This window comes from Hylobates moloch, unplaced genomic scaffold (assembly GCF_009828535.3).
Source record: "Hylobates moloch isolate HMO894 unplaced genomic scaffold, HMol_V3 SCAFFOLD_16, whole genome shotgun sequence".
NCBI classification, from domain to species: Eukaryota; Metazoa; Chordata; class Mammalia; order Primates; family Hylobatidae; genus Hylobates; species Hylobates moloch.
The window spans coordinates 5015881-5043844 of NW_026652291.1; the positions used below are offsets into that span (position 1 = coordinate 5015881).

A 27964-nucleotide genomic window follows, 5' to 3' on the forward strand; every position below is an offset into this window, starting at 1 on the left:
CTTTGCCCACGCAGTCCCTGCTGTAGAGAATGCCCTTCCCCGCCTTCTTGTCCACATGACAAACTCTGTGTCTTCCCTGTCGCCTTTTCCCTGGGGTTTTCATGACGCTCTTGTCCCTCCCTCCCAAGTGGACTCCGGCCCCCTCTGGTTATCAGCTCTGTGAAAAGACCCAGGTTGGCCCTCCAGTGCTGGGGACAGAGGCGCACAACAGATCCTCCTAGGCCAGCGGACAGAATACAGAAGGGGTTTGCCCAGAATGCTCTGGGGTCCCAGGTTGTGAACTCTGGCCTGGGGTATTGGGAAGAGCTTCCGGGAAGCAGGGACACTTGAGCCAAGGCATGAAGGATGAGTAGGAGTTTCCAACGACAGACAGGCCACCCTCCAAGAGGTGCAAAGGCCTGGGGGCTGCCCGGAGCAGATGTGTTTAGGGAAGACAGGTAAGGGGTGGGGAGTGGAGGTCAATGGGGCTCCCACTGACATCTGGGGTGTCTTCTGTCCTCCCCAGGGCCCCAGATGGGCACCCCAGAGAATAGAGCCTGGGTCTGGCCCCTGGTGTTCTGACAGCCCCAGTGCCTGGCAGAGGCTGGTGCACAGTAGGGCTCCCACAGGCCGGGGGGGCACACAGTAGATATGCAGCCACACCACTTGATGGCCTGGCCACCTTGGCTCTTGTCCTTTGACCCTTGCTCAGCCACGCTCAGCTATCTTGTCTTCGACTGCTTGGAAAAACTATTCTTGTGACTCTCAAATATTTATAGACATTACCAAGTCCCGGCTGGCTCTCTGTGTGCTCAGAGCCGCTGTGCCTCTAATCCCTCAAATTAATCCCCTCCTCTCCCTCCAAACAGGGTCCCTCCTGCCTGCCTCCTGCAGCCTGCTGCTGGGCAGCTCCTTTTTCTATTTGAACTTCGGTTCTCTCCTCTGTCAAACAGAGAAGTGGGTCAGTCGCCTCTCATGGCTCCTGGGGTGCCCAGAGCTACTCCTGTTTGGTGTCCACGTTTTTCCCCCAAAATAGAATTTGTTTCAAAGTCGTGAACTGTGATAGCCCTGCAGAGACATTAATAAATATCCGCACAGTTCAGCGGTTAAGTTTAGAACGACCACCTGGCGACCACCACCTGTATCAAGGAGTTCAACATGGCCAGCCCCCCGAGATCCCCTAAGACCCTTCCCCACAGACAGCCCCATCCTGCTCCCGGCCAGCCCCCCGAGATCCCCCGAGACCCTTCCCCACAGACAGCCCCATCTGAGATCCCCCGAGACCCTTCCCCACAGACAGCCCCATCCTGCTCCGAGCGGTCACCGGGACGCCGACATTGTGCTCAGTGCTTCCTTGCTGTCCTCGTGGTTCTGCCACCTGAGAGGGCATCCCCAGCAGAGATAGTTGTATGTTGCCTGCTTTGGGACCTCATACCTGGATTCCTTCAGCCTGTGTTTTGGGGGTGGCTTTTTTTCACCAAAACTATTCTGTTTGTGAGGGTCCCTTGTGGTGGTAGGTGGAGCTACCAGTTGCTGTTGTCATGGTGAATGGCCTTCCTGGTGGCCTCCCTGAGATCCGTTTTTTCCCTGGCAGACTGCCGGGCAGTGTGCAACCTGGGCCACCTTAGGAAACTCCTGTGCAGGTGTCTGGGGATGTGGGCTGCGATTCTGGGTGTGCACCCTCAGTGGAACCTCCGGGGCACAGGGTGAGCATAGGGTCAGCTCTGGAAGATCGGAACAGACTCTCGAAACCACTTCTCCCCATCACTGTCCCTCCAGCGTTGTTGGGGTGGGCATAGCACAGATTACACTGCCCTGGGTTGCTGCCCGCTGGGTTTCGTCACCGGCGAAGGCCATGCACACTTTCTACCAAGGTGTCTGTGTTTTTCTCATTGATTTGTGGGAGCTCTTCACATTGTCAGTTACACATGCAGCAGACACATCTCCTGGGGGACGCCGCGTCTCGCTGTTCACATGGTCCTTCGATGAACAAAAGTTCTTAATTTTAATTTTGTTGAATGTCTCAGGTTTTTTCACTTTCTGATTAAAGCGTTTGTGTCTTGTTTAAGGAACCCTCCTGAAGAATTGAGGCTACTGGCTTTTCATCCACTTGAACTTGGGTTTGCATGTGGTTAGAGCTCAAAGTTGAGCTCCTTTTTGGTTTTGGTTTTGCACAAGGACACCCAGGTGTCTGGGCCACACTCTCTCCTTCACTCCTATGACCGGTGCTTGTGGTCCTGTCCATGTCGGACACTTGTCCAGGCTGAGACACTCTGCGAAAGTGCCAGGCTGATGTCCCAGGAATGGAGACAGATGGAGAGCAGGTGGCCTCGAAGGTCCCAGCCCTGTCCCGCCCTGCCCCTCCACGCCTTCCCCCGAGGGGGCACCCTCTCCCACCCGAGTCTCCCGCCTGGGCCCCGCAAGCCATCCCTGCTGCTCTCATTGTTCACTGATCATGGATTCCACAGGCATTCACTGAGCACCAGAGGCTGCTATTGGCACTGAGGACGCCGCAGTGACCGCACAGGCGAATCTTCTAGTTGACGGGAACAGAGAACTTTTTAAATTAAATAAATAGCACGATGACAAGTGCTGCGGGGACAAAAAGAAAGGAAGGCAGTGAGTGGGGGGCGGGGAGCAGGTGACCTGTACAGTGTGGCTCAGGGAAGGCCCTGAGCGGGTGCCACTGGGTCAAGGCACCAGGAGGTCCAGCCAGAGGGAGCAGCAGGTGTACCGGTGGCCTGCAGGAAACAGCAAGGGCTGGCGGCCATGGAGGAGGGCAGAGGCGCTGCGTTCCGGATGTATTGGACCCTCGAGCGACGGGGTCTGCTGATGGGTGTGACATGGGGTGTGGGGGAAAAGGGGGTGTCAAATGCAACTCCAGGGCATTGGGCACAAGCAACTGAAAGGATGGACTTTCTTCCCCTGAGGTGGGGACAGCTGTGGGGGAGGAGGGTTTGGGGGCACACAGGCTTGAGGTGTCCCCTTTTATTTAGCAAACCCCTGCTGCACACCTAATTTGGGCAGGCCCCTGTCCTAGACAGCATCCAGGTTGGGTTCTCTGGGCATGCAGTAAGTGCTCATTGAGGGTGGGGAACTGATTGCATTGTGGTCTGGGCCCCGACAACTCAGGAAGAGATGTCCTGGGGGTGGGGCTGGCCACCTGGCGGCACCCACCTTCAGGATGGCTGTTGAATTTCCTTGTCCCTTTCCCCCAGGCCCCCTGCTCTCCATCTCTTGTCTCCTCCAACCCACCCACTACCCCAGCAGGCCACACCCCTCCCAGAGTGTGATCCTTCAAGGCTCTCTACCCCACTTCTAAACTTGATCCTACTAGAGGAAGTCTTATGGACTAATTCTCACTAAGGTGTGAATGACTGCCTCACCTTGATTTCTCCCTTTGCAGCTAGGGGCTCAGGGGGTGAGGAACCAAGACACTGAGAGCTGGGGTATGAGTCTGGGAGTCACTCCTAATCTGCAGCAGCTCTGATGGTATCAACTTGGGGGGTTGGGGTTACAGGTGGGGCCAGGGTGCCTTTGTCCCCACAGCCCAGTTGAGTTCCCACTCCTCTGCAAGGCCTCCCTGATGGGGTATGTGGTTAAGAAGGTAGACGCACCTAGGTTTCAATCCCAAGTCTGTCATCACTTACTGGCTGTGTGGCCTTCGGCAAATTTTTTTTTTTTTTTTTTTGACAGTCTTGCTCTGTCCGCCAGGCTGGAGTGCAGTCCAGGGCTCAAGCAATCCTCCCACCTCAGCCTCCCAAATAGGCTGGACTACAGACAGTCATGTGCCACCACACAGGGCTAATTTTGTATTTTTGGTAGAGACGGGGTGTCACCATGTCGCCCAGGCTGGTCTCAAACTCTTGGGCTCCAGTGATCCTCCTGCCTTAGCCTCCCGAAGTGCTAGGATTACAGACATGAGCCACCACACCTGGCCTTGGGCAGATTTCGGAAGCTTTCTGACTCTCAATGCAATATCTGTAAATGGGGGTAGTAATAGGACCTACCTGAGAAGGCGGCTCAGGGGGTTCAGTGCACGCTGGAGTCACGCACTTGGCTTGTGGACCGGGCCTTGCTGTTGTGGCCTGCCCGTCTCGGGTGGCTCTGCCCTGCTTGGGCCTTGCTGCCCATCCCTTGGGCGGTGACATCATTCCCGTGAAGGAGAGGGCCCGGCGGTGTGGGGCCCTCTGAGGTCTCTGAGCTGGGGGCGGGGCCAGCTCTTCTGCACCCTAGGCTGTCTGCACTTTTCCCCGGGGGCTGGGGCCGTCGATGGTTGGGGCAGCGGCTGGGTGTTTCAGAGGAGGCGATGCCACGTGCCTGTTTCTCAGGGCTCCAAGTCAGGCCCGCATGGGGCTCCCCCTCCCCACCCCCAACTACCACAGGCGAAAATCCTTCTGAGGGGTGGAGGCCTCTGGGCCTGAGCTCTGCAATGGGGACTGCCTGTCTCTTAAAGGTCCCCCCTGTGTCTGCAGAGCAACCTGAGAGAGGGCTCATGCTCCACCCCCTGATGGACCCACTGAGGCTCTGGGGCTCATGTCGAGGGCAGCCGAGGTGTCTGTCCTGAGCAGCAGCAGGACGGAGTTGCAGGACATGAGACGGGAAGCGGGAGATGGGGCAGGGGATGCTTGTCAGGTGAATGCAGAAGGGCCTGGGACCAGGTCTTCTGGGCTTCTCAGCCTCACTTCCTCTGCCCCTCGTGGCCATTAGCATGGGTGATGGTCCGGGGTCCGCCAGGAAGTGGCCAGTGCCATGTCTCTGTGTCCTGGGGGTCTAGCCGGACCGGGGAAGTAGCCACTGCTGGGTCTCTGTGTCCTGGGGGTCTGGCTGGAGTGTGAGGGGCCGGTGGTGGCATTTGGAATGGCCGTCCCAGGGAGGGGAGGCTGCCCTGGCCGCACACCACCCCAGGCTGCTGAGGTTGGACACCCCACAGGCCCCAGCCATGTCTGGGGGATCCCCGGTGAGGGCCAGAGGAGGCACATGGCTGGGCTTCCCTGGGCAGGGCTTTGCCGAGCAAGAGAGAAGGAAAAGAGAGGCAGGGGCAGGTGGTGCTGCTGGGGACACAGGAGGACCCACGACACAGAGCTGGGCCCGAATCACCCTTCATCTGGAGCAGCTCTGAGGGTGTCAGCTCAGAGTGTGCTGGGGCCGCCGAGATGATCCCCAGATCTCAGGAGCATCTGGGGGCTGGCTGGGGCTTCTGCCCCCATTGCTCCTTGAGGAAACTGAGGCGCTGAGAGCTTCAGAGCCAAGCTCAGTAGCCCCAGTGGCCTGTGGCAGAGCAGAGACTGCTGAGGTTGGGGCCTGCTCAGCCACCCACCCTCTCCCGCCCACACCATTCAGCAGGGTAAATAGCCCACATGACCCTCTCAGCCCCCTGGGGCTGGTGCAGGGATTGGGGGATCCTAACACCGCCAAAGGGAGGCTTAGGGAGCCCCAGGCCTGGCTTCGGGAGGGCAGATGGCACCAGCGCCCCCAGCTCTCTCCTCGGCCCCGGCACCTCCCTCCAAACCTTGCTGCTGCTGACAACCCTCCGCGTAGCTGCAGGCTTTTCTTGGAGACTGGGTCTTGCCTCTTGAGTGTGAGTGTGTGTGTGCACACCTATGCAGAGGTGAACGTGGAGTGGGACCAGCCAGGGACCAAGAACATCCCAGAGAGACCCAGGGCGTGGAGGGGGCCCAGGTCCTGCAGTCCAGGATTACTGATAAGTGTCCGCCGCTCTGTGATCCCTGGAATTCCAGAAACAGGCCTCCTGCTGATCCAATTAATAAGTTTGCCCACGTCTGTGTGCAGTGGGGAGCAGGCTGGTGGGGTGGTCAAATTAGCAAAGCCAGCATGGGTTCCTTGGTGGCCAGTAATGAAGCCAGTAATCGAAGTGCTCAATCGCGACCTCTTCTCTCCTGGGCACCAGGGCGGGTAGCAGGTGCTGAAAGGTTAATTTGAGAGTCCCATGAGGAGCTCGCTCCTGGCTACAGGGCCGGCCCACGGCCATCTGTCTGCCCGTCCTGCCCCTGCACACTGACTGTGTGGAAGGGTGAGGCAGGGGTTCCAGGGCCAAGGTGCGCACAGCCCCACCCTCTGGTCAACCCCATCTTCTCCAGAGGGAGAGAGGAGGGAGTAGTGATCAGTGGTGACAGGCTGGTGCTGGGAAAGAGGAGCCCAGGCAGGGGTGCCAAGGAGCCTCCTGGGCCCACCGTGCAGCTCCCCGTGGCTCTCGGAGACAGCCCCCTGAGGCTCCCTGCTCTAGCACTGCTCTCCCACCAGAGCGACGGCCCCAAGCCCAAGCCAACTTCCCGAGCTCCTTGGTGTGAGCATCTCTGCGGCCCCCAGGAAGAGGATCAGATACTTCAGCACAGGCTTATGGCCTTCTGCCAGCTGACCCCAGGCCCACCTTTTGTCTGCACCCCCCACCAACCCCCAGGCCCCAGGTTCCGGCCACACCAATCTCCAGGACGCGCCCTGGCCCCACCGGCATGCTCCCAGCTGTGTGTCCTGCACACAATGGCCCACCTCCCCACGGATGGTTCTGACGTTGGTTTCAAGGAGGTCTCGGGCTGAGAGCAGATGAGAGCAGATGAGACTGCCGCAGGGCTGTGCGGCAGTCACGTGAAAGGAGTGGGCCTGGTGTGGTGGGTGGTCCTAGAAGGCAAGGCTCCTGGTATACCCTGAAAGGATGGGGAGAGAAAGAGAGGAGTCAAGGATGCATCGAGGCACGGGAGAGGACTTGTCTTGCTGCAGGGTGTGGGGGGAGGCTGTGGATTTGTAGAGGCGATGGGAGCTCAGCTGCGCCCTGCAGATCTGTGCTGCCCATGAGACAAAGGTGAGGCAGTGGAGTTGGGGAGCAGCCAATGTTGGGGCCTCAGCAGAGAGATGGTATTTGCTGGCTGGGGTTGCCACTGGTGAGTGCACACAGGGAAGAAGATGCTGGAGGCCAGATCCCTGGGACGTGCTGGTGCCAGGAGGCCAGGAGATGAGGAGCACCCCACAGAGGAGCCTGAGAAGGGGCAGCCGGAGAGCCCAGTGAGAGTGGGAGGTGTGGGAGCAGGGAGAGGCGGAATGTCCCTGGCTGCTGAGGGCTCAGATCAGGTGAAGGCTGAGACAGGACCAGTTCAGTGACATGGAGGGGACAAGATCCTGGTGGGCATTGGTCCCATCCCAGCAGGCTAGGAGTAAGTAGGCAGAGGCAGCAAGGTCGGACACTTCCATTGATCAGGGAACAGGGACTGTACCTGGAGGGTGAAGAGAGGGTTGTTCTCAATATGGGAAGAGCAACCACGAGTTTGCCTGCCAGAGAATGACCGGGAAGCGAGGGAGAAACGGATGGTTCAGGCGCGAGGGAGACTAGCTGGACCCCCACCTGCATCTGGGGGAGGCCGGTGGCCACGGTCCAGCCCAGCTGAGGGCTGCCTGGCTGGTCTGTAAATAACAGCGGGTGGCACTGGGTGTCGGGGCAGATACTGGTAGGTGGGGCACGTGGAGGTGACATCTGGGGAAGTTCTCTTTGGATGGTTTCACTTCTCAGCAGAAAGGGAAGAAAAGGAAGCGAGATCATCAGCCTCAGTGGGGATGGGGAGGAGGTGTTGGGAGTTGGGAGGCAGGAGGGGAAGGCGTGAAGTCACTTTCCAGGAAAGTCGGGGGGAATGGCACAGGCACGCCTAGGATCCCTGAGTCGGTCTGTGGATGAATGGAGAGCGAGGCCATCCGCCCGCCGCTGTCTCCTGCCATCCATGTGGGTGCAGGAGCCCAGTGGATGGAGAGATTGTACCCTTAGTACAATGAGGAGAGTGATGGGGAGGAGGCCATAATGCTGTCATTGGCTGCCAAGTGAGGGCAAGGCCGGTGAGGGGCTATGAGAACCCCTGGTGGCAGTGATGGAGTGAGGGGCATCCTCAGGACTGAGCTGGAAAGAGAGTGGGTGTCAGAAGTGGGACCGCATGGGGTCCCCATGGGTGGAGCACAGTGGGCATCACAGAGGGTCTGGGAGCTGGGCCTGACTCCCCTCCCGCCTCTAGCAGGGCAGCCCCCACCATGGTGGTCATCTCTCAGCAAGCATGTATTGTGTGTTTCTGCCCACTAGGCTCAGAGCCAGGGTCTCACATTCCCTGCCCCGATCCCTCCTTCCAGTCCTGGGCTCCGGAGGCCAATGCACTCCCTGACCATCTCTTCTCTGTAGGTTCTGTGGCTGGGAAGAGTCGGGCAGAGCCCACGCTGGGATTGGGGGCCTGGGTTTGGCCCACCCTGACTCAGGTGTGGCTGGAAGAGGCCTGCAGAGCCCACGCTGGGATTGGGGGCCTGGCTTTGGCCTGCCCTGACTCGGGTGTGGTGCTTTCAGCCATGCAGCTACCCAGGGCCTGGGCTCTTCCTCTAAAATCCAGGTTGGATGGAGATCAGTGGGGACAGCAGTGGACTGTGACCTGCTGAGAGGAGGCATGGAAGGATGCCCAGGGACATAGCCTGCTGCCCCAAGCAGCTCTGCCCCACCCACCCTCCTTGGACACCCAGCTGTCCCCTCACTAGGGGACAGAGTCCCCAGGCCTTCACCCTGCAGGCCTTTCCTGAAATCGCAGCTGGGAGCTCAGAGCTAGCTGCACTCTCCCCAGGCACCTCCAGTCCTGCAGCAGGCACTGGGTCCCTGACCGGGAAGAGACAGCCCCTGTGCCCTGATGAGGAGGAGACAGCCCTCGTGCCCTGATGAGGAGGAGACAGCCCTCGTGCCCTTGCACTGTAGTGCTGGGGTGAGGATGGAGAAGAGGGCTCCTGACCCAGGGGGGAGGTCAGGGAGCCCTTCCTGGAGGAAGTAAACAGTGAACCAAAGTTCAGAGAGGGCATGCTCTGAGCAGGGGGTCAGCCTGTGCCAAGGTCCGGGGTGACTGCAGCCGCCCCATCTCCCTGCCTGGGTTGGCCTGCTTTGCCCTGGCCCTGGGCACGCGCTGGGTCTGCCCACCCTCTGAGGGCTCCCCAGGACATGGTGTACCAGCTCCCAGCACGTGGTTCTGCAGAGAGAGGGGGGCAGCGGGGCAGGGCTGCGGGCTGCCTGATAAGATGAGGTGAGATGAAACATTTCCTGCTGCATCCTGACTCCAGTCTCCAGGCAGGAGGGAGCAGTGGCGCAGCCAGCCAGGTCATCCCGGAGTCGAGGAGCCAAAGGGAGAGGTGTGGCCAGTGAAGGAGGGGGCAGGGGAGGGCAGGGGAGCAAGACGGGAGGCCTTGAGCCCAAGTCCACACCGTCAGGGTGGCCCCAATTGAGCTGGTGATGACCGAAGCTCACTCCTCTCCAGGCCACCCCTCCTGGCTGAGGGACCTAGCTCAGCACCGTGACAGTCTCCCCCCTCACTACATACACATAGGCCTACACACCGCGTACACACACACGCACATGCATGCGTGTGTCTTTCCCCCGGGGGCAGTTGCACAACAGCCAGCGGCCATGGTGATGACATTCAGAGTCCTCTCTGTGCAGGTGGGGTCCCAGTATCACTGCAGAGGTCAGCCACGGGATTGCCCAGGCCTGGGCGGGCACGGCTAAGCCCAGAGCAGTGCCAGCAGTGACGGACTGTCCTATTGGACTCCGGGGCCACCGTGGTTGACCCTCTAGCCACACAGGGAGGCAGACGGCAGCTCGTCATAATTGTCTTGCTGTGCGGGAGACACGCACCAGGATGACTAAAGCGCTACTATTCACATTAAAATCTGGCATCTCAGTGTGAGGCTGGCCTGGAATGGAACCCCAGCTGGGCTGTGTGACCTCGGACAGGCCCTGTTCCTTGAGCGCTGTGAACCTCAGTTTCCTCATCTGGAAAATGGGGTGGGATACGCACCTCCCTTTCGGGGGTCTGAGGACTAAATGAATGGGTGCACACGGTGGGCAGGGGCTGGGGTACCCCCCACCTTCTGTTGGGAGTGGTCTGCTGTCGGCTTCCAGGCCACACAAAGGACAGTCAGTGCAGCAGGAGCAAGTTGGAGGGGACAGAGAGGCTCTGGAGGAATGAGGGTGGCCATGGGGGCAGGGAACACAGGCCACCGGCACAGGAGAGGCTCCGCCAGGCGAGGCGATTCTGCCCACCCAGCCCGGGTTCCCACAGGGCTTGTTGCTGCTCCTTTGATGGAAGGCTTGGGGCACGAGGCCTTCTGCAGGGAGACCCCAGATGGCCCTGGAGGGGGGCAGAAGCAGCTCTGCGAGGACTCGGCCCCGGGCCCGTCCAAGGCATCCCAAGGGTCTGATGTGGGCTTCCTCCAGGGGCCAACTGGAGGTTCTGCTGGGAAAGACCAGGCGAGGTCGGAGCAGCTTTGGGGACAAAGACCTTCTCCCAGGGCTGATATCAACTCACTGGAGGCTGACAGGGTGAGTGTGTGACCCCCCTGCTCAGCCTGGTCCTGCTCTAGGCACTGAGGGGTGCAAAGGCAGGCTCTCAGGGGCATGTGCACAGCCCGAAGGCCAGCGTGCCTGGCGGGAAGGTGGGGGGTGCCAGGAATGGCGAGGCTGGGGCTGTGGCGGGTCCCTGGGGACAGGAATTTGGGGTGAGGAACTGGCCTTTTAGTCTTGGTACAGAGAGGAGTTGGGGGAGCTCTGAGCCAGGGTAGAACATAGTCTGGCTGGGTCTAGAAATGAGCCATCCGGGGGGAACTACAGTTTAGGGGGCCAGGGTGGGAACAGGAGACCTGGCACTGCAACACTCAAGGACAGGGCTAGTGGGGAGTGGGCTGGTGGGGAGTGAGGGGCAGCAATTGGCCTCGTCCAGGGCAGGGTGGGGTGAGCTGGGGTTTCAGGCCCCCCCGGGTGCTACGTGGAGAGGAGTCAACCTGGAGCCAGAGGGAGGAGTGAGATCCTGGCAGAGGGGACACGGGGACAAAGTCACAGAGATGAGAGCCTGGCTGCCTACAGCCTGGAAGGGAGGAGGAGCAATCTAGTGTTGCCGGAGCATGACACTGTGGGGCCAGGCTGAGCACCAAGACCGAAGAGGGAAGACAGAGGCTGTGCCCAGGGCGTGGCGGGATCCCACAACACGCCAGGGGCACAGGGTGGGAGCGGCTCTCGGGCCCTCGGTTGACTGTGCAACAGTGACAGCCGCAGCCCAGCCCCACCCCATTGTCATGACGTCAAGTGGGAGGATGGGAGCCAGGCCTCCCCCGCAGCCTCCAGGAACCTGCTCAGCGCCCTCTGAGCTCTGGGCTCCCATGTCCTCAGCACACCATGGAGCTAGAAAGCGTTTCCTCCTGACACCAGGGGCCCTGGAGCTCATGTGACCGTCCTCCCCCAGCCCAGCAGAGCCCCATGGGCTTCAGGGGAGCAAGAAGGGCAATGCCCCGGTGGCCTCATGTGATGGAGGAAGGACAGCAGGATGACAAAGGCAGGGCCCTGGGGCTCCAGCCCTGACCCTAAGTGGACGCTTACCTGCTCCACTGAAGTCACCCTGTCTGAACTCCATCAGCTGCACCAAGACTTGTAGGGCAGTGGGGAGCCAGGGAGCATCCCACCTGTTTGGAAGTGCCCTCTGGCTATCTTGTGGCGTGGCCTTGCTGGAGGCAGGGCCAGCAGAGAGCCCAGCATAGAAGGGAAGCAGTATCCCAGCAGGAGGGTTGTCCAGCACAGGCAGTCCAAGGTGAGGGGAGGCACCTGGAGAGGAAGAGAGACCTTCAGCAGGGGGAACCCAGAGAGGCTTCCTGGAAGAGGTGGCATCTGAGCAAAGCCTCACAAGAGAGGAGAGGACCTGGGGACACACAGAAGGGAGACGAGGACATGTCCAGGGGAGAGGACAGCATGGATAAGGGTCTGGATGGGTGTCGGGGCAGCCACATTTGGGGGAAATCTGAAGGCCTGTAGGGGACAGTTGTCCCTCTTAGCAGGGGCGAGAAGAAGCAACAGGCCTGGCTGGCTTGAGGCAAAATGTCCCATCATTTTTCCTGGGGGCCAGGAGTGTGGTGTTGGGGTGTGGCCAGACCTGGCTGTCACCGTCTTCCTCTCCTCTTTCTGCCCTGGAATGGGGTGGGGGCCATCACGGGGTCCCACAGGTGGCCACAGGCTTTTCTGTGTCTGTAGGATGGCGGCAATTGTGGCCTCCCTCTCAGGGCTGAGAGGCGGCGGGAGGGGCATCTCCCAGTGAGAACGGGACACAGGTGCACCTTGTGGTCCACGCCTGGTGCATCCTGAGCGTCCGGTTCTCCTTCCCCACCTGTCAAGGACCTGCAGCTGGTTGTGCAGCCCCTTCAAGCCCTTCCCTGGGGGAGGAAGACAGGCGTCTGTTGACAGTGCCACCCCCAGGGTCCAAGTCCTGAGAGGAGGTGTGCCCTGGAGGCGCAGACAGAACCTGCCCAGTCTCCTGTAGGGCTCCAGGCTTCCTGGGGTCATCTCATCCTGAGACACACAGGGCCCAGGTGGCAGCTGCTCCCCACGTGACTACACCCATGTCCACAAAGGTTGCCGAGGAGCACCATGGCAAGGACTCTTGGCAGGTCAGCCTCGGTAGCCCAGGCCAACCCCTAGTCCATCTGTCTGCCCAGCAGTCACCAGGTCCTTCTGCTGGTAGGAGCAGGAACGTGGTTCCGTGCACCCAGCTGGAAGTGACACTGAGACAGGTTGTCCCTAGGGACCACGTGCTCTACTGGCTCCCGCTGGGGCCATCGCTGGCTCTGCTGACAGCCGGGCCAGGAAACCAGTGGGAGGCGGCTCATTCCCCCTTCCGCGGTCCCATAGGTCATGGCTCCCCTGCTCTCAAAACACTTCGGCAGGCCTCTCAGCAGGGCAGCCCTCCTGTGCCAGGCTCTCAGCAACATGCCCCTGCCCACCTTTCCTTCGAAGGGGAGTCCAAGGAAGGGGAGGGCGGCAGCCCCGGCAGGGCCCAACAGCCCTGGTTCTTGCCTCGTCCTCACCGAGGCTTGCTTTGTGATCTTGGGCCTGTTGCTTAACTTCTCTGGGTCCCAGTTTTCTCATCTCTAGGGTGGGATGTCCCCCACGCCGCAGGCTGGGAATGAGAATTTCCATCCAAGTGTTGTTACCTGGCTCAGAACCAGAGCGGGTCACCAGTGGTGCTTAGTAAATGTCCTGTGAGAGACCAGAGTCACAGCCCGGGTCAAGTCACAACCATGCCCCCTACTCACTGCACCTGCAGGCAAGCCCCGCCCCTTCCCTGGGCCTCAGTTTCCCCTGGGTCCTAGCCTTTCTACTCTGAGCGCCTTCATTCTCCAGTAATCCCGCCTACCATAAGGCCCCCTGCAGATGGGCCCTGTTGGGGTGGGGTCTCCTTGGCAAGGGCTGGGAGGAGGACGCTCATGGGAATCGCTGGCCTTGGTCGGGCCATGGAGGGAGGGCAGTTGTTTCTGGCAGCCTCGAGCAAACGCACTCATCCCATCCTGTTTTCTGTTCACTCAGCAGCACTGGGGTCATTTGCTGAGGGTGGACCTGGGACCAGAATTCCAAAGTCCAGTCCAGCCAGAGGCCAAGCCCACCGCCCCGACCCACTTCCCCTTCCCCACCATGCGCTGGGGCATCAGACCTCTGCCCACTTCTGCAGAGCAGCTCGGGAATCCGGTGATCAATGTGCAGCTCGTGGCCAGTGCCAAGAGCTTTCCCTGACCTCTGCTGCCCCCTCGGCCTGACCCATGGGTGCTAATGGTGACTTTTGGGGTGGGGTACGAAAATTTGATCTTTAGCAATTTTTTTCTCTGATTTTTCATCCTCACTGTAGAAAATGACAAATTCAGAAAAGTATAAAAGAAAAATGTTAAATTATCCAGCATTTCACCACCCAGGTATAACTATATTAACATTTCTTTGCTTGCATTATTGTCCGTGGCTGTCCGTATGCAGTTATTTTTTCAATGGGATTATACAGCTCTTTTTCTGAGCGTGCCCATCTGCCCGAATCTTGAAGCACTCTTTGAAAGCCTGATTTCTGGGGCAGCATCAGAGCCTTATTGATGGAACCAGCCCCTTTAGGCAGAGGTTGGATCTCCCGCTTTGGCGCAGGGTCAGCAGGGCTGCCCAGGCGTCTCTGCGAGCCCTCCAGCTGATCCCCAGAGAGAACCCAGGAGGGGGACAACCAAGCAGGCGCTCATCTGGGCACTGTGTCCTCCAGCAGGCCAGCACCCTAGCAGGGCTGGGGCGGGCCCGTGTCCTTCCTCACACGCATCCGTCCAGCCCACATAGGCCACAGGCAGGAGCAGGGGAGCAGGGGCCCCAGGGCAAGGTGAAGTGGACCCCGGATCCCTAACATCTGCCAGGTCCCACAGCCTACAGGACACTCCATACATCAGCCATCAGGGCCTCCTCCTGACCCACCAATCCCGCACGCCAGGAACCCAGCCCTGCAACAGGCAGGCACCCGACAGATGCAGAGCTAGTAGGGAGGGGGAGCTTGCACCCACCACTCCCCTCTGAGGCTGAGACAACGGACCAGACCCCACCTGTGTCCTGTGAGGCAGGGCTGAGGGTAGACCTGCCGCCCTGCAGGGGACAACTGACTTCAGGGGCTGCTACTGCGCCCCCCGCCCAGTGATGGGACAGGATGTTCAAAAGAGGCACCGAGCAAGTGACCAGTGACCCCGCCATGGTGGGACTCGGTGCCACTGCTGAGCTGGGACCCTTCAGAGTGAGTAGTGAGGGCTGGCAGGTGCAAGGCTGGGCCCCCTTCTCTGGTACCCACATCCCCAACCCCTGCTATTTTGCAGATGACAAGTTTTCCTGGCAGGGGGTGGGGACCAACTCCCCATCTCTCTCGGTCTCAGCCAAGGGACTGTGGCTGTGCCCCTGATGGTAGGCCATGCATGGCCCCTAGCCCTGCCCACCCCGACCTGTTCTGAGCAGCTCTGTCCTCTTTGCCCACAGGCTGCGCAGCCCCTGGGTGCCCTTGTGCCTCGGGCAGCCCCGAGTACTGCAGGGCCGGCTGGCCAGGTCCTCGCCCTCGATCTGGGACAGGTAACATACCTGTTGTCTCCCCTGGCTCCCTGGTGTCTCTGCGTCTGTCCCCAGACATCTGTCCCGTGTCTGTGTCCAACTGCCCGAGACAGATGCAGAGGCCCAGAAGGTGAAAGTGAAGGCATGGGCCGGCAGCACAGCCTAACAGCCCTCAGCCCTCAGCCCAGCCAAGGGCTCCTTCCTTGGGCTTGGACCCCCTGCAAGTGGCCAGAAGGGGCTCTCGGTGGAAGGCAGAAGGGAGATCCCTCGAGGCCCCACCATGTGCCAGGGGAGCTGGGCACTCACCCCAGTCCAGGGAATTCCCACAGGCAAGGAGGGAGCCAAGAAGCACGTGCGCAGGCGCACACACACACGCACACACACACGCACTGCTGGTTAGCCCCAGATCCTGGTGTAACTCACGAGGCAGCAAGCCCAGCAGGACCCCCCCAGGCTCCCAGACCTGGAAGGGTGGCCCCAGCCTGGAGGGCGTGGCCCTGGCTGCTCTGGGCACCACACCCCTCCCTGTGGGTCTGCTAAGGAGCTGTTTCCACACACTGGGGACTCCCTGACCCATCTCAGCCCTTGCCAGGACACCTTTTCACCCAGGGCAGGGGGCAGAGGCCTCTGAGCCACAGGCCTCCAGAAGTTTCCCCCAGATTCCCAGTGGCCTGGTGGCCCCACCCCACACAGTGCCACCTCTGACACTGTCCACTGTGTGGAGGGTGCTACTATGTAGAATGTGGACCAGCAACAGCCCTGCCCCCGTGTTTGGGTGCACCACCCCGTTCTGCAGATGTGGAGACTGAGGCTGCTGTGGCAGGGCTCGGGTTATTGCCTGGTGTGGGGGACACTGGACAGGGAAGGAGGTACTGTCTGGGCGACCACAGACCCTAGGTACACAGCCTGGACCGGGCAGAGGGGACACGTTCAGAGGTGTGAGAAGCTGAACCCCCAGGACTTAGTGACAGGGCTGTGAGGGGTAAAGAGGGGTCACCAGGCCCACCCCCAGGGTGGGGAACATGGAGGGCAGTGAGGGTGTGGTGGATGTGGCTGCATTGGACGGGTTGGGTGTGGAGATGCCTGAGGGCCATAGGTGGGTGGCTGGACGTGGTGAGGGTATGGAGCCTGACACACACCCTGCTGGAGTCGGATGGAAGCCTGGGAGGGGTCCTTGTGCAGCTGGCTTGGAGTGGATTCGGCCTGAGCATGCAGGGCAGGGGTGCAGGTGCAAACTGGGGCCCCAGGAAACAGCCCGGGCGAGGTCGGGAGGGGCCTGTGATGTGAGCGCCGGACCAGCAGAGGTGGGGAAAGACGTGGCAGGAACCCTGGGGCGGCCAAGTGCGGGGCATCAGCTATACCTGGGGACGGGGTGCGTGTCCATGGCCCAGTGCCAGCAGCAAGCAGACACTGAGGCAGAGAGGGGTGCGAGAGTCAGGGGCTGGGGGCACTGCTGGCCCAAAGATTGGTTGGGTGTAGCAGGTGGTTGGGTGTGAGGGACTTGGGGAGGGGGAGCAGTATTTAAGGGCTGGTGGAACAGGGAGTCGACTGCTGTATCTGGAAGGCCATCCAAAGGCCAGGGGTAAACTGAGGCTCTATGAAGCTGCCTGACTTGTGAGATGTCTGCCCCGAGCCCACCCCACAGCCCCTTCGTCCTCCCCTCCCACACTTGCCCCGTGTAGAATCCCTGCCTAGCTCATTGTCTGCCTCCCCTCTGGGCCGCAGGCTCCCGGGGCAGGGGCAGGCTTTGTCTTACTCCTGGCTGTGAGGTCTCAGACTTGCTGGCTCTGAGAGTCGAGGGTAGGGACCTCAGGGTGCCCAGGAGGGGCAGGGCTGGGTGAGGGGGCACAGTGAGCTGGGGGTGCAGGTCTCAGGGACGACGCCCTCACCTCTTCCCGAGGGCTGTGGGTACACCAGGAGCCCCTGCGGGAACAGTCAACTTCAGGGGCTGCTGCGCAGCCCCTTGTGCCTGCCCCGGGAGCCCAGGATGGCATAGGAGTCCCCGGGAAGCTCACCACCTCCCTGGGGAGGACAGGTCTGTGCTCGGAAGCAGCCTGGGACCTGTAGCTATGGAGTGCTAGAAGTGGGGCGGCCACGGAAGGCTGCCTGGAGGAGGTGGAAGGAGGCCTGAGCACTGTCCCAGAGAGCACTCCCGGAGGCAGACCCGCGTGGGCAGCTGTGGCACTTTGCCTCAGGGCTTCCCTCTTTGCTTGTTACTCTATATCCTCTTGTGGGGACTGATTCTTGGGAAGACCCGCCCTGCCCTTCTCTAAGGTTCTCAGAAACGTAAGCAACGCTTTATTTTTATTTGTTCTTAAAAATATAGCCCTGGGCAGGAATCCAGGAGTGCTTCCTGGAGGCTTGCTGGGTGTGTGCCCGTGGCGCCACATGTGGTTTACTCACGGGGCCCAGGCAGAAGATGCCTCTGCTCGGAGCTGGGGGACAGTGGTGGCCCCAGGGGGACTGGGAGCCTCCTGCCTGCCCTCTACTCCCCTCACTTGGGTTTGGGTCGGGAATGTCACAAGAACGTGGGCTCTTGCCCAAGGTCCCACAGCACATCTGGGCAGAGTCAGGGTTCCAGGCCCTCTCCTACACCTCAAGTTTCCTGCATGACACCCGGGACTTCTGTCCTGTCCCGCCCCCATCTCACAGCAACACAATCCAAAAGATGTTGGTCCCAGATAGCCCCTGGGCTGTGCAGCCATTGCAAGGAAAGAACTGCTGGCTGCGACCCCGCTCTGACCCAGCCAACAGGAAGTGTAGCCCCTGCCTTAGGGAACTCCGAGCCGTCCTTGTTGGAGGCCCCCACACAGTCCTCCTGCCTTTGCACAGCTTTAGTTCAGGTGAATTGTGGGCAGACGGTTCAGAAGAGTGGGTCATGGTGCGTCTCTGTTTCCTGAGCATGTGGGGCTCTGCATCCTGGGTCCTACCCTCCAGGAGACCCCATTCTGGGGGAAGAAGATAGAGCCTCAAGAACTGTCTGGGCTTCTGGAAGGCTTCCTGGAGGAAGGGGAACTTGAGCAGGCCAGGACTTCGCCAGGTTTCCCGTGCTGCATGCAGCCTCACTGGCCACGGTGGTGGACACTGCCTGGGCATGCGCCATTGCCACCAAACCTCTCTCTGGCCCAGAGAAGTGACCCAGAGTACCGGGGCCACACAGCCATTTTGGGGAAAGCAGGTCTGGTCTTGGGCGTGGCACTGCTGACTCTGGGCCTCTGCGATCCCACCCTAGCACTGTGGAGGAGCAGGAGTGAGGGCCCCAGTCACCTGTGCCACCCAGGGCCAGCTCTGTGATAGACAGCCTGGGTGCTGATGGGCGCTCTTTATACCTGGGTCCTTTAAACCGCCCCCAACACACTGGCCAGGTTCTGGGGTCAAGGACTCCTCCAGCCACCACCTGGGATTTACCTGTGAGAGGCGCACTGGTGGAGTCTGAAGAACCGCCTAGGCCAGACTGGCTCAGGGTCAGAGTCCCTGACTCTGGGGCGCCGTGGTCTTCAGTGACGCCCGGGAGGCTGTGTGTGTGTGTGTGTGTGTGGGCGCGCGCGAGCGCGCCGGTACTCGCGTGTTAGTGCGGCACGCCCCGGCTGGCCTGCGGGCCTCAGTTTCCCCCGCTCAGCGCCGCGGCCCGGCCCGCCGCCGCCATGTCGTTGCAGCGCGCTGCAGGAGCAGAAGGGCGAGCTGCGCAAGCGGCTGTCCTACACCACACACAAGCTCGAGAAGCTCGAGACCGAGTTCGACTCCACGCGCCACTACCTGGAGATCGAGCTGCGGCGCGCGCAGGAGGAGCTGGAGAAGGTCACGGAGAAGCTGCGCAGGTGAGGGGCGGGGCGAGGGCCGGACCAGGGCGGGGCTGGGCGGGGCGAGGGCCGGGGCGGGGCGAGGGCCGGGGCGGGGCAGGGCGCGAGGCCCAGGAAGCCGCACGCGGTGCTCCCCTCCCACCCTGGCTGTTGACCCCACTCAGATGGGGAGTCCAGAGGTTCTGGGAGGGGAAGCTCTTCCTCCAAAGTCACACTTTGGAGCAGCTGAGCCAGGATTTGAACCCGGCAGATCTCCAGACCCAGACTGGTCCACCCGGGGCCCAGCCATGGTCCCCTGGGTCCTGATGGGAAAAGCTGTGTCTAGCCCGGAGATGAAGCAGTTTAGGGACCATTCCCTTGAGCGCGTGCGGGCTAATGAAGTGTCGATCAAGGTGTGCCGGACTCCCTCAAACACCGAACTTTTCTGAAAGCAGTTTTCTTGTGCACATTTAAAATGGATGTTTTTCTGAAATGTAATACGTACTTTCCCATCTTCTTAAACGGAAAATGCAAGAAGCATGCAACCTTTGCTGTTGGCTTGATTTGTTTTAGATATTTGTAGAGAATCGGCTGGTGTTGCCCCCAGGGAGGACTTGCCATAGGGAGAGGGTTTGTCCCTCTCGGAACAGCCCCACCTCCTGGGTGTTTTGAATGTCACCCTCCATTCATGTGGAAACCAAGCTTGGGCGATGCAGTCAGACCTCAGTTAAAAGCTCTGGGCCCTGCCAGTTACTGCTTTAAGTAATTAAAGTTTCACCTCAGTTTCCCTATTGGCAAGACAGGGGCCATAACACGACACATAGGTTGTCTGAGGCTGGACACCATCCCCAAGCCCCCTCCCACCAGCAATGGAATCTCCAAGCACCTGATTCCCACCTGAGACTCAGCTCCACTCCTCCTTCCCGGCAGAACCGAGTCTTGTTCACTGTGATGTCTCCAGCCTCACCCCGGGGCCCATCACGTAGTTAGCGTTAAGTTTCTTCCCTGCTCATTTGCATTTGAACTGTCAACCCCGTAACAGGTTTGTAAGAATTGTGGGTCGAATGTGAGTAAACTGACTCTGCGTGCGGATAGGACAGAGTCTTTTGTGAATAACAAGCCTTCCCTTCTCATCTTCAGGGGGTCCCGGGGTGGAGGGGGAAATACAGTCCTGGGCCCTGGCCTAGGAAAGGCTTCTACAAAAGTTTGCTTTAATGGGATGTTTTCTGCTGTGTACAGAGGGGCACACATTCCACCAGGGTGAGGCTGGTGGGGTGAGCTCAGGAGGTCCAAATTCAGCCCCACCCTGCTCAGCAGGCTGTGCGGCCATAAGGGTCGTGGGAGGGCCAGGCCTGGCACGGCAGTGACCCCATTGCCTCCTGCCAGGATTCAGAGCAACTACATGGCACTGCAGAGGATCAACCAGGAGCTGGAGGACAAGCTGTACCGCATGGTGAGGTCACCACGCAGCACCCACTCCCCCACCCCACACCTCCTTCCCTGGGGGAGCCACCCACCTGACACCCCTGGGCCACTCAGGAGCTGGGACACAGCTCTTGCTGGTCCCACCCCTTTCTCCACGGAACCTGTGGAGCGGGGTGGGTGCTCTCAGGCTAAGGAAGTACTTGGGTCCAGGGCTGCCCTGTGCTGCCTGAGCAGCAGAAGGGTGCAAGCACTCCGGCCTGGATATGCGTAAGAGGGGCTGTGGACGGAGGACATAAACTGGGAACAGGCCCCCCAGCTCAGCCTGCCAGTCCAAGGACCTGGGACAAGGAGGATAGAGGGGCCGAATTCAGGCCCTGCGTGAGCCAGAGGCAGGTTTGAGCCCTAGCTCCACCTCTCATGGGGACCCCTCTGTGGGGACCCTCACACCACCTGCAGATGACCTCAGTGGGGTCGCCATTTTCTCTGTGAATGCACTGCTGGGACATGTCCAAGAGGGACAGGGTGTGGGTTTCTGGTGCCACTCCCTCTCTAGGATGAAGAGGTTTCCTTTCTTTCTACTTTGGTGACCAGCTCATTTTGGTTTTGAAAGCAACAACCTGCCCACCTTTGTGGTGCTGTCAGAGACGGGGGGTGGCAGGCCTGGGGGCTGGGCCTAGCTCTGCCTGGGTCCGTGGACACAGCCCCTTTCCTTTCTGAGCCTCAGTTTCCCAATATGTCCAGTGAGGTGGGCTGGGCTCTATGCCAGGCACAAGTCATTTGTCCTCCGTCCCCACTCCCAGCTCCTGAGGCAGGACGCTGTCACCTCTGTGTTGCACATGAGAAACTGAGGCCCAGAGGCAGTGACATCCCCAAGGCTGTGTGGCTTGGCAGTGTTGGACCCAGGAATTGAACCAGGGTCTGTCTGTGTTCATAAACCCCACACCCTTGGCCCTCTAAGTGTCTTGTCATTCATGGCTACAAGAGACAAAACGGGGTGCAATCGAGCGACTGGGTTGGCCCGCCAGGAGCCAACCACGGGTCTCCTCCTCCCACTGTCCCACCCCCAGGGCCAGCACTATGAGGAGGAGAAGCGTGCGCTGAGCCACGAGATTGTTGCCCTCAACAGCCACCTGCTAGAAGCCAAGGTGACCATCGACAAGCTGTCGGAGGACAACGTGAGTGCCGCGCACACTTGGCCCATGGAAGGGCCCAGGCGAGGGCTTCCCAGGATGCACAGGGAGTCCTATTCTGACTCTGAAGGGGCCTGAGCTCAGCTGCTTCCACCCCAGGCTCAAGGGGCTGGTGCAGGGTACAGGTGGATGGACAGGCCGGTCAGGGCTTTGAGAAGGACTTGGTGCAGTTGGGGAAGGATGGGGCTGCCTCACTGAAGACGCCAAGGGTGTCCTTAAACAGACCCTCTGTTGTAAGGACTTGAGCTAGGGGATGTGGGGCCATATCATCCCATTCAAGGCAAGGCTTCCTGACCTCAAGGCGGGGTCATGGCCACTCAGGACTCCTGCCCTTGGCCAGTCCCAGTGTCACATCACAGCCGTGTGGCTGCCCATGGGGCCTAATTTCAGGGACCCTGTGAGATGGGCCCAGTTGCCCTCCACAGACCCCGGCCAGCTGCCTCTGCATTCCCGAGTCAGCGTCCACTCCTTGCCAGACTCCACTAGGCTCCAAGATTATGGTGTGAACAACAAAAGCAAAAAAAAAAAAAAAAAAAAACACACCTCTGCCTACGTGGAGTTCACATCTGAGTGGGGCAAACTCTGGGGTATGTTAGAAGTGTCAAATGCTGTAGAGAAACAGAAAGCGAAGAACGGTACCAGGGAGTCGCCGGCTGCAGGGCCTGCAGATTTCAAGAGGGTGCTTCTGGAAGGGACTGCTGGGCCAGGACCTGAGGGAGCGAAGGAGCCAGCCACGCAGACATCCGTGGGAAAAGCATTGCTTCCAGGCAGAAGCAACCGTGGTGTGTAGCTGTACCTGGTTAACTTGGAGGACCCCCAAAGGGGCCAAAGAGCGCCCGGGGGAGGGGGAGCCAGGGTCTGAGGTCAGAAAGACCATAGGAGGCAATGTTGTAGAAGCCCCTCTCAGAAACCTGGGCTTTATTCTGAGTGCAGTGGGGAGCCACGGAAGATTCTTAGACAGAGGAGCAACGTGATTGCACGTGCAGCTTCCCAGGGCTCACATGGCTGCCGTGCTGGGAACAGGCTGTAGGGACGACGGCAGGAGCAGGAAGATCAGGAGGAGGCCAGGGCCATAGTCCAAAGGATGATGGTGGCTCAGGGGACGGTGGAACTGGGCAGAGGGCTGGGATTCTGGTTGTGTTTTGAAAATAGAATCAACAGGACTAACCAAGATTTAGGAATGTGGGTTGTCAGAAGAAGAGCTGAGTCCAACCCAGCTACAGGATTCAGAGCCCAAACAAAAGGAGTTGCCTGCCATTTCCTGGCTGAGGACAGCTGGGAAGGGGCAGGAGCTGGGTGGGAGAGGCACAGGAGCCCTTGGAGTGGAGCTGTCACCAGGGCAGCAGGAGGCCTGGGTCTGGAGTTGAGCGTGAAGGCCGGCATGCCGGCAGAGACTGCCGAGGCAGCATGCAGATGAGAAGCAGGGAGGCCCCAGGACGGAGTAGGGACCAGCGAGCATGCCTGGGAAGGAGTGGCCAGTAGGCTGGGGGACACCAGGCGAGTATGGTGGCCCGACAGCCACTTGAGAAGGGGGCTGCAGTCAATGCCCTGGCCGGCTGGCTTGCCAGCTGCTGAGAGACCAGGTCAGAGGGCCAAGGAGAGGCACTGGGATTTGGGGAACTGCAGGTCGGTGGTGGAGTGGAGTGGTGGTTCCAGGCACAGACCACCCTTCTAAGGAGTGTGGCTCTAACAGGAGGACAGGAGGACATGGGCTCGGGACAGGAGGTGTTTCTTAACGTGACAAGGCCAGGCCCCTTACATAGTGGACACTAGTCCTGGGGGCCTCTCTGCGGGGATGCTGCACATGACGAAACCAAGGCGTGGCCGGCTTGAGTGGTTTCCCAGGTGACCCAGGTGGTCTCCCGCAGACAGAGCCAGAACTCAACCTCGAGACTCCGACTCCAGCAGCCCCGGGCCCTGGGCGGCCAGAGTGCTTGCCTCCACCTGTTCACTCTGCCAGAGTGTCCCGTGAGCATTTCCTCCCCGAGCCAGCAGCTGCAGCTGCTCGGGAAAGGCTCCCAGCTGTCCCAGAGCTGGCCACCTCAGACATGGACAGCCCACGGGCTTGGGTACAGCCAGGTGCCCCAGGAGCTATGGGCATGGCACCGGCTTCCCAGTGGCAGCCGCTCCTGGCTGTGACTGGTGGGGCTCAGTGGCAGACCTGGGCTGGCTGGGCAGTGCCTGCAGCCCTCTGGTGCCAGGGGCAGCCGGTCGACTGGGGTCACACAGGGGGTCAGTTCTCAGCTCTCAGGCAGCCATGCTGTTCTGTTCCTAGGAGGCCCAGGGAGGCATGGAGAGGGGCTTGGCGACTCCGACTCCCTCCACTGTGTAGGCCAAGTTGGGGGTACCAGCCTTGAGTGCGGGGGGCTCCAGGGCCGTGGTGCGGGGACAGAAAGGTGCCTGTGTCAGAGACAGCCTTCCCTGGACAGCAGGATGCCTGGTGCTGGTTGGGTTGGGACTGTGGCCAGCCCTCGCCAGGAGCAGCCATAGGGCAGCTCAGGTGGGTCACAGGGCCTCTGGGCCGCCCCAGGGCTAGCTGTCAGATCCCTCACAGTGGGGACCCCGGAAGGGCAGGAATGCAAGCCCCAAACACAGGCACATGCAACAGAGATTTTCAGTGGCGAAGCCACACCCCTTGAGTCCTACTGTTTGCATCTGTTTTCAGCTCAGGAGGCTGAGCCAGTGCCCGCCTGGGCCTGGGGTCACACACCTGCCCGGTCCCTGCCCAGCCCTGTAGCCACACTGTTTCCAAGCCACACTGTGGAAGGGGGTTGTGAGCAGCAAGTCTGAAGTGCGGGGTGGAAGGTGTTGGGGGCTCATCCTGCCTCCCATTCCTGCCTGGCACTCCCACCCAGTCATCTTTGGAAGGACGCCGGGAGCCCGAGGGACAGGGACAGGGAGACCAGGCCTGCTCTACGAGCCTGGGGGGCCCCCGGGAGCTCAGGGCCATTGGGGCTCCTTCTTCTACCACTGCCCCCCAACTTGTGGGAGGTTCCCATCTTGGCAGGGCCCCGAGGGCACCACCTAGGGCAGCGGCAGGGCCCTCCATGCTCCGGCAGCTCCAGGTCAGAACGAGGCTCTCATTTTGCAGGCAAGAGTGTGGAGCCCAGAGAGGGCGGAGCCAGCAGTGGGTCCCTGTCCTGCTGAGCGCACAGCAGGCCCTGTGCACACCACCTGCCCCTGCTGGCCACTCGGCGCTGGTCAGGGCGGCGGGGCCTTGGCTGGGGTGAGCGGCGCCGAACGCCTTCTCTTGTCTTTTAGGAGCTCTATAGGAAGGACTGCAATCTAGCGGCCCAGCTGCTGCAGTGCAGCCAGACCTACGGCAGGGTCCACAAGGTGTCTGAGGTAACGTGGCCCCGCAGCCAGGCCCGCCCTGCCCCGGGACCACCGGGCTCCTTTTGTGCCAGTGCCACCCCAAAGCCATTTCCTATCTTTGAGGAGGAAGATGCCGGCTGAGCCAGGGCCTCCTCTGTCCCCCTCGCTCCTGTGGGGTCATGACATTGGAGGGGCTGTCAAAGGCACCCCACCTCACACAGCCGGGCAGCCCCTGGCCCTCACCAGAGTCCCTTTGGCCCACCCCGGCTGCCAGTTGCCCTCTGTTTCCTTTGGGGGGGCTGCTCCAGGTCCTGGCTTCCACTGAGCGCTGACACGGCAGAGTGACCTTTGTGAAGCTTCACAGGAGCCTGTGGCTGGGCATGATGACTGACAGTGCCTATTTCAGAAAGAAAACATTCAGGAAAGAGGGCGTGGCTGAGGCCACATGGCAGGCAGGTAGCAGAGCCAGGACCCAGAACCAGGCCTGTCTGATGCCAACGGCAGATGGGCCAGCGGCCCACTCCTGCCCGCCTATGGTCGCTGCACCCTGCGCACCCCGCCCCCCGACCCTCCCCTCACATGCAATCTCCCAGCCGGGCCTGTGTTCCTTTCCCCTGGTCCTGGGCCATGCCTGAGACACTCACAAAATAGATCAAACAGTAGCGGGACACCCCCACATGGCACCAGGCACTCTCAGCCCTGGCCCTCAATCTTTGTTGCATCTGTTTCTGAGTCTGTCTTCTTCAGGAGCGCTCCAGCAGCATGACTGGGGGGCTGGGGAGTGGGTCATGCCCCCAGTAGAACCCATAGAACCCACAGGCCTGGGAGAGCAAGTCAACCCCTGGCTGGGCACAAAATGGATGGGGTGGGGGTGAGGGTGGGGGGTGGAGCCTTGAGTGGGGCCTGAATCAGACGTGGATTCCGGCTTCTCCAGGCGACTGCAGCTTCTGGGCTCTCCTGGGCCCAATCAGAGTGGGGTGGGGAGAGGTGACCCAGGATCCCCAGGCAGTCACAGCACCCACACCCCTGGGAGCTTGTTCAGTACAGCATCCTGGATCCAGGCTCCCCTTGGTGTGATTTGAGAAGCCAGGAGGCCCCCGTTCGTCTGTCTGCCTGTCGGTCATGGCTAACATCAGTCCTCAGCTTCAGGGCCAGGGCTGGGCGGCCATGCTAACAGTGACCCTGTCCCCGCCGTCCCCCTCCTCGCACCCGTTCCAGCTGCCCTCGGACTTCCAGGAGCGCGTGAGCCTGCACATGGAGAAGCACGGCTGCAGCCTGCCATCCCCGCTCTGCCACCCGGCTTACGCCGACAGTGTCCCCACCTGCGTCATTGCCAAGGTGCTGGAGAAGCCAGACCCCGCCAGCCTGTCCTCCCGCCTGTCCGATGCCTCGGCCCGTGACCTGGCCTTCTGCGACGGGGTGGAGAAACCAGGCCCGCGGCCCCCCTACAAGGGAGATATCTACTGCAGTGACACAGCCCTCTACTGCCCAGAGGAGCGGCGGCGAGACCGGCGGCCTAGCGTGGACGCGCCCGTGACCGACGTGGGCTTCCTGCGGGCCCAGAACTCCACTGACAGCGCGGCAGAGGAGGAGGAGGAGGCCGAGGCGGCGGCCTTCCCGGCGGGCTTCCAGCACGAGGCCTTCCCCAGCTACGCGGGCTCACTGCCCACGTCCAGCTCCTACTCCAGCTTCAGCGCCACTTCGGAGGAGAAGGAGCACGCGCAGGCCAGCACGCTGACCGCATCGCAGCAGGCCATCTACCTGAACAGCCGCGACGAGCTCTTCGACCGCAAGCCACCTGCCGCCACCTACGAGGGCAGCCCTCGCTTTGCCAAGGCCACTGCCGCGGTGGCGGCCCCGCTGGAGGCCGAAGTGGCCCCGGGCTTCGGGCGGACCATGTCACCGTACCCGGCCGAGACCTTCCGCTTCCCGGCCTCTCCGGGTCCCCAGCAGGCCCTGATGCCCCCAAACCTGTGGAGCCTGCGGGCCAAGCCGGGGACCGCCCGGCTCCCCGGGGAGGACATGAGGGGCCAGTGGCGTCCCCTGAGCGTGGAGGACATCGGCGCCTACTCCTACCCCGTGAGCGCTGCCGGCCGCGCCTCCCCCTGCAGCTTCTCTGAACGCTACTACGGCGGGGCCGGGGGCAGCCCGGGCAAGAAGGCCGACGGCCGCGCCAGCCCGCTCTACGCCAGCTACAAGGCCGACAGCTTCTCCGAGGGGGACGACCTCTCCCAGGGCCACCTGGCAGAGCCCTGCTTCCTGCGGGCGGGCGGCGACCTGAGCCTCAGTCCCGGCCGCTCGGCTGACCCACTGCCCGGTTACGCACCCAGCGAGGGGGGGGACGGGGACAGGCTCGGGGTGCAGCTGTGTGGGGCCGCCAGCAGCCCTGAGCCCGAGCAGGGTTCCAGGGACTCCTTGGAGCCAAGCTCCATGGAGGCCTCCCCGGAAATGCATCCTGCCGCCCGCCTCAGCCCCCAGCAGGCCTTTCCGCGGACTGGTGGCTCGGGGCTGAGCCGCAAGGACAGCCTCACCAAGGCCCAGCTCTACGGAACCTTGCTCAACTGAGCGCCTGCGTGCAGGCCTGGCCGTGGGCCCCTCCCCGCCAGCCCACGTGCCCCAGAGGGGCCGGCCTCACCTCTCCCCAGCCCTCGCTGTTCCCCCGCCCCTGCCAACAATGAGGAGTCTGTTTCTCCGCGCACCTCCTCTCCTCCCCAACCCTGTAGGCCTGAGAGGAGGATCCCCCATACCACGGTGTCCACCCAGCCCCGCCCCGTGGAACTCCACTTAGAACGTTTTTCACACGTCCTTCCCCCATGTGAGAGGAGCATCCCCCCTTTTATAAAGCGAAACTATTTTTATAGAGAAAAAGGGTCTTTCTTAACGCACTTGGCCTCCAGCTCCCTGGACGGCTGCCTTGGCGTTTTCAACACAAAGCTCCTTTATTTTTTGGGTGAGGGTGCGTGGGGCCTGCCCCTTGGAAGGGAAGGGAAGGACGGTGTCCTGTGGAGACCAGACTCTGCAAGTGGGGAGACCACCCCCGCAAGCCAGTGACAAGGGAACCCTGAAGTTGTGTCCACGAAGAGGGAGCTGAAACAAATTCGGGGCTATGAAGTGTTTTAAAAATCCATTTATCGCAGTGTGGCCACCACACCACCCTGAGCCCTCCCACGGCCCATAGTCCCAGGTGGGCCGGGATGATGCCCCAGCGCAGCCGGTGCTCATCTCCGCCCCCGGGTCCACCCCGACACCGTCTTAACTCTACCTCAGACATGATGAGGCCCTCCATTCCTGGTTTCTGTAGCTTGCATTCCTTTTGTCTCTGATGCATGCTCTGTCAGTTAGTACTGTATTTTGCATTCATTAATAAAAGACACCGGTGGAAAGAA

At 61.0% G+C, this 27964-nt stretch overlaps 1 protein-coding gene across 8 annotated transcripts in view; it reads left to right on the forward strand.

Annotated features, from left to right (window-relative positions):
* The window catches only part of BEGAIN (brain enriched guanylate kinase associated), a 50190-nt gene extending 22226 nt beyond the window's left edge, over positions 1-27964 (forward strand). For 5 of the 8 annotated variants that reach the window (XM_032179747.2, XM_058429534.1, XM_032179750.2 and 2 more), the window contains 5 exons: positions 18526-18687; positions 20035-20101; positions 21141-21248; positions 24525-24608; positions 25797-27964. In XM_032179747.2, coding sequence (XP_032035638.1) covers positions 18526-18687; positions 20035-20101; positions 21141-21248; positions 24525-24608; positions 25797-27143 — 1768 coding nt within the window. In that variant the 3' untranslated portion in view covers positions 27144-27964. Of the gene's footprint in view, positions 1-8717; positions 14891-18525; positions 18688-20034; positions 20102-21140; positions 21249-24524; positions 24609-25796 lie in introns of those variants that run through there. The other 3 variants (XM_058429531.1, XM_058429532.1, XM_058429533.1) reach the window with 2 other exon arrangements.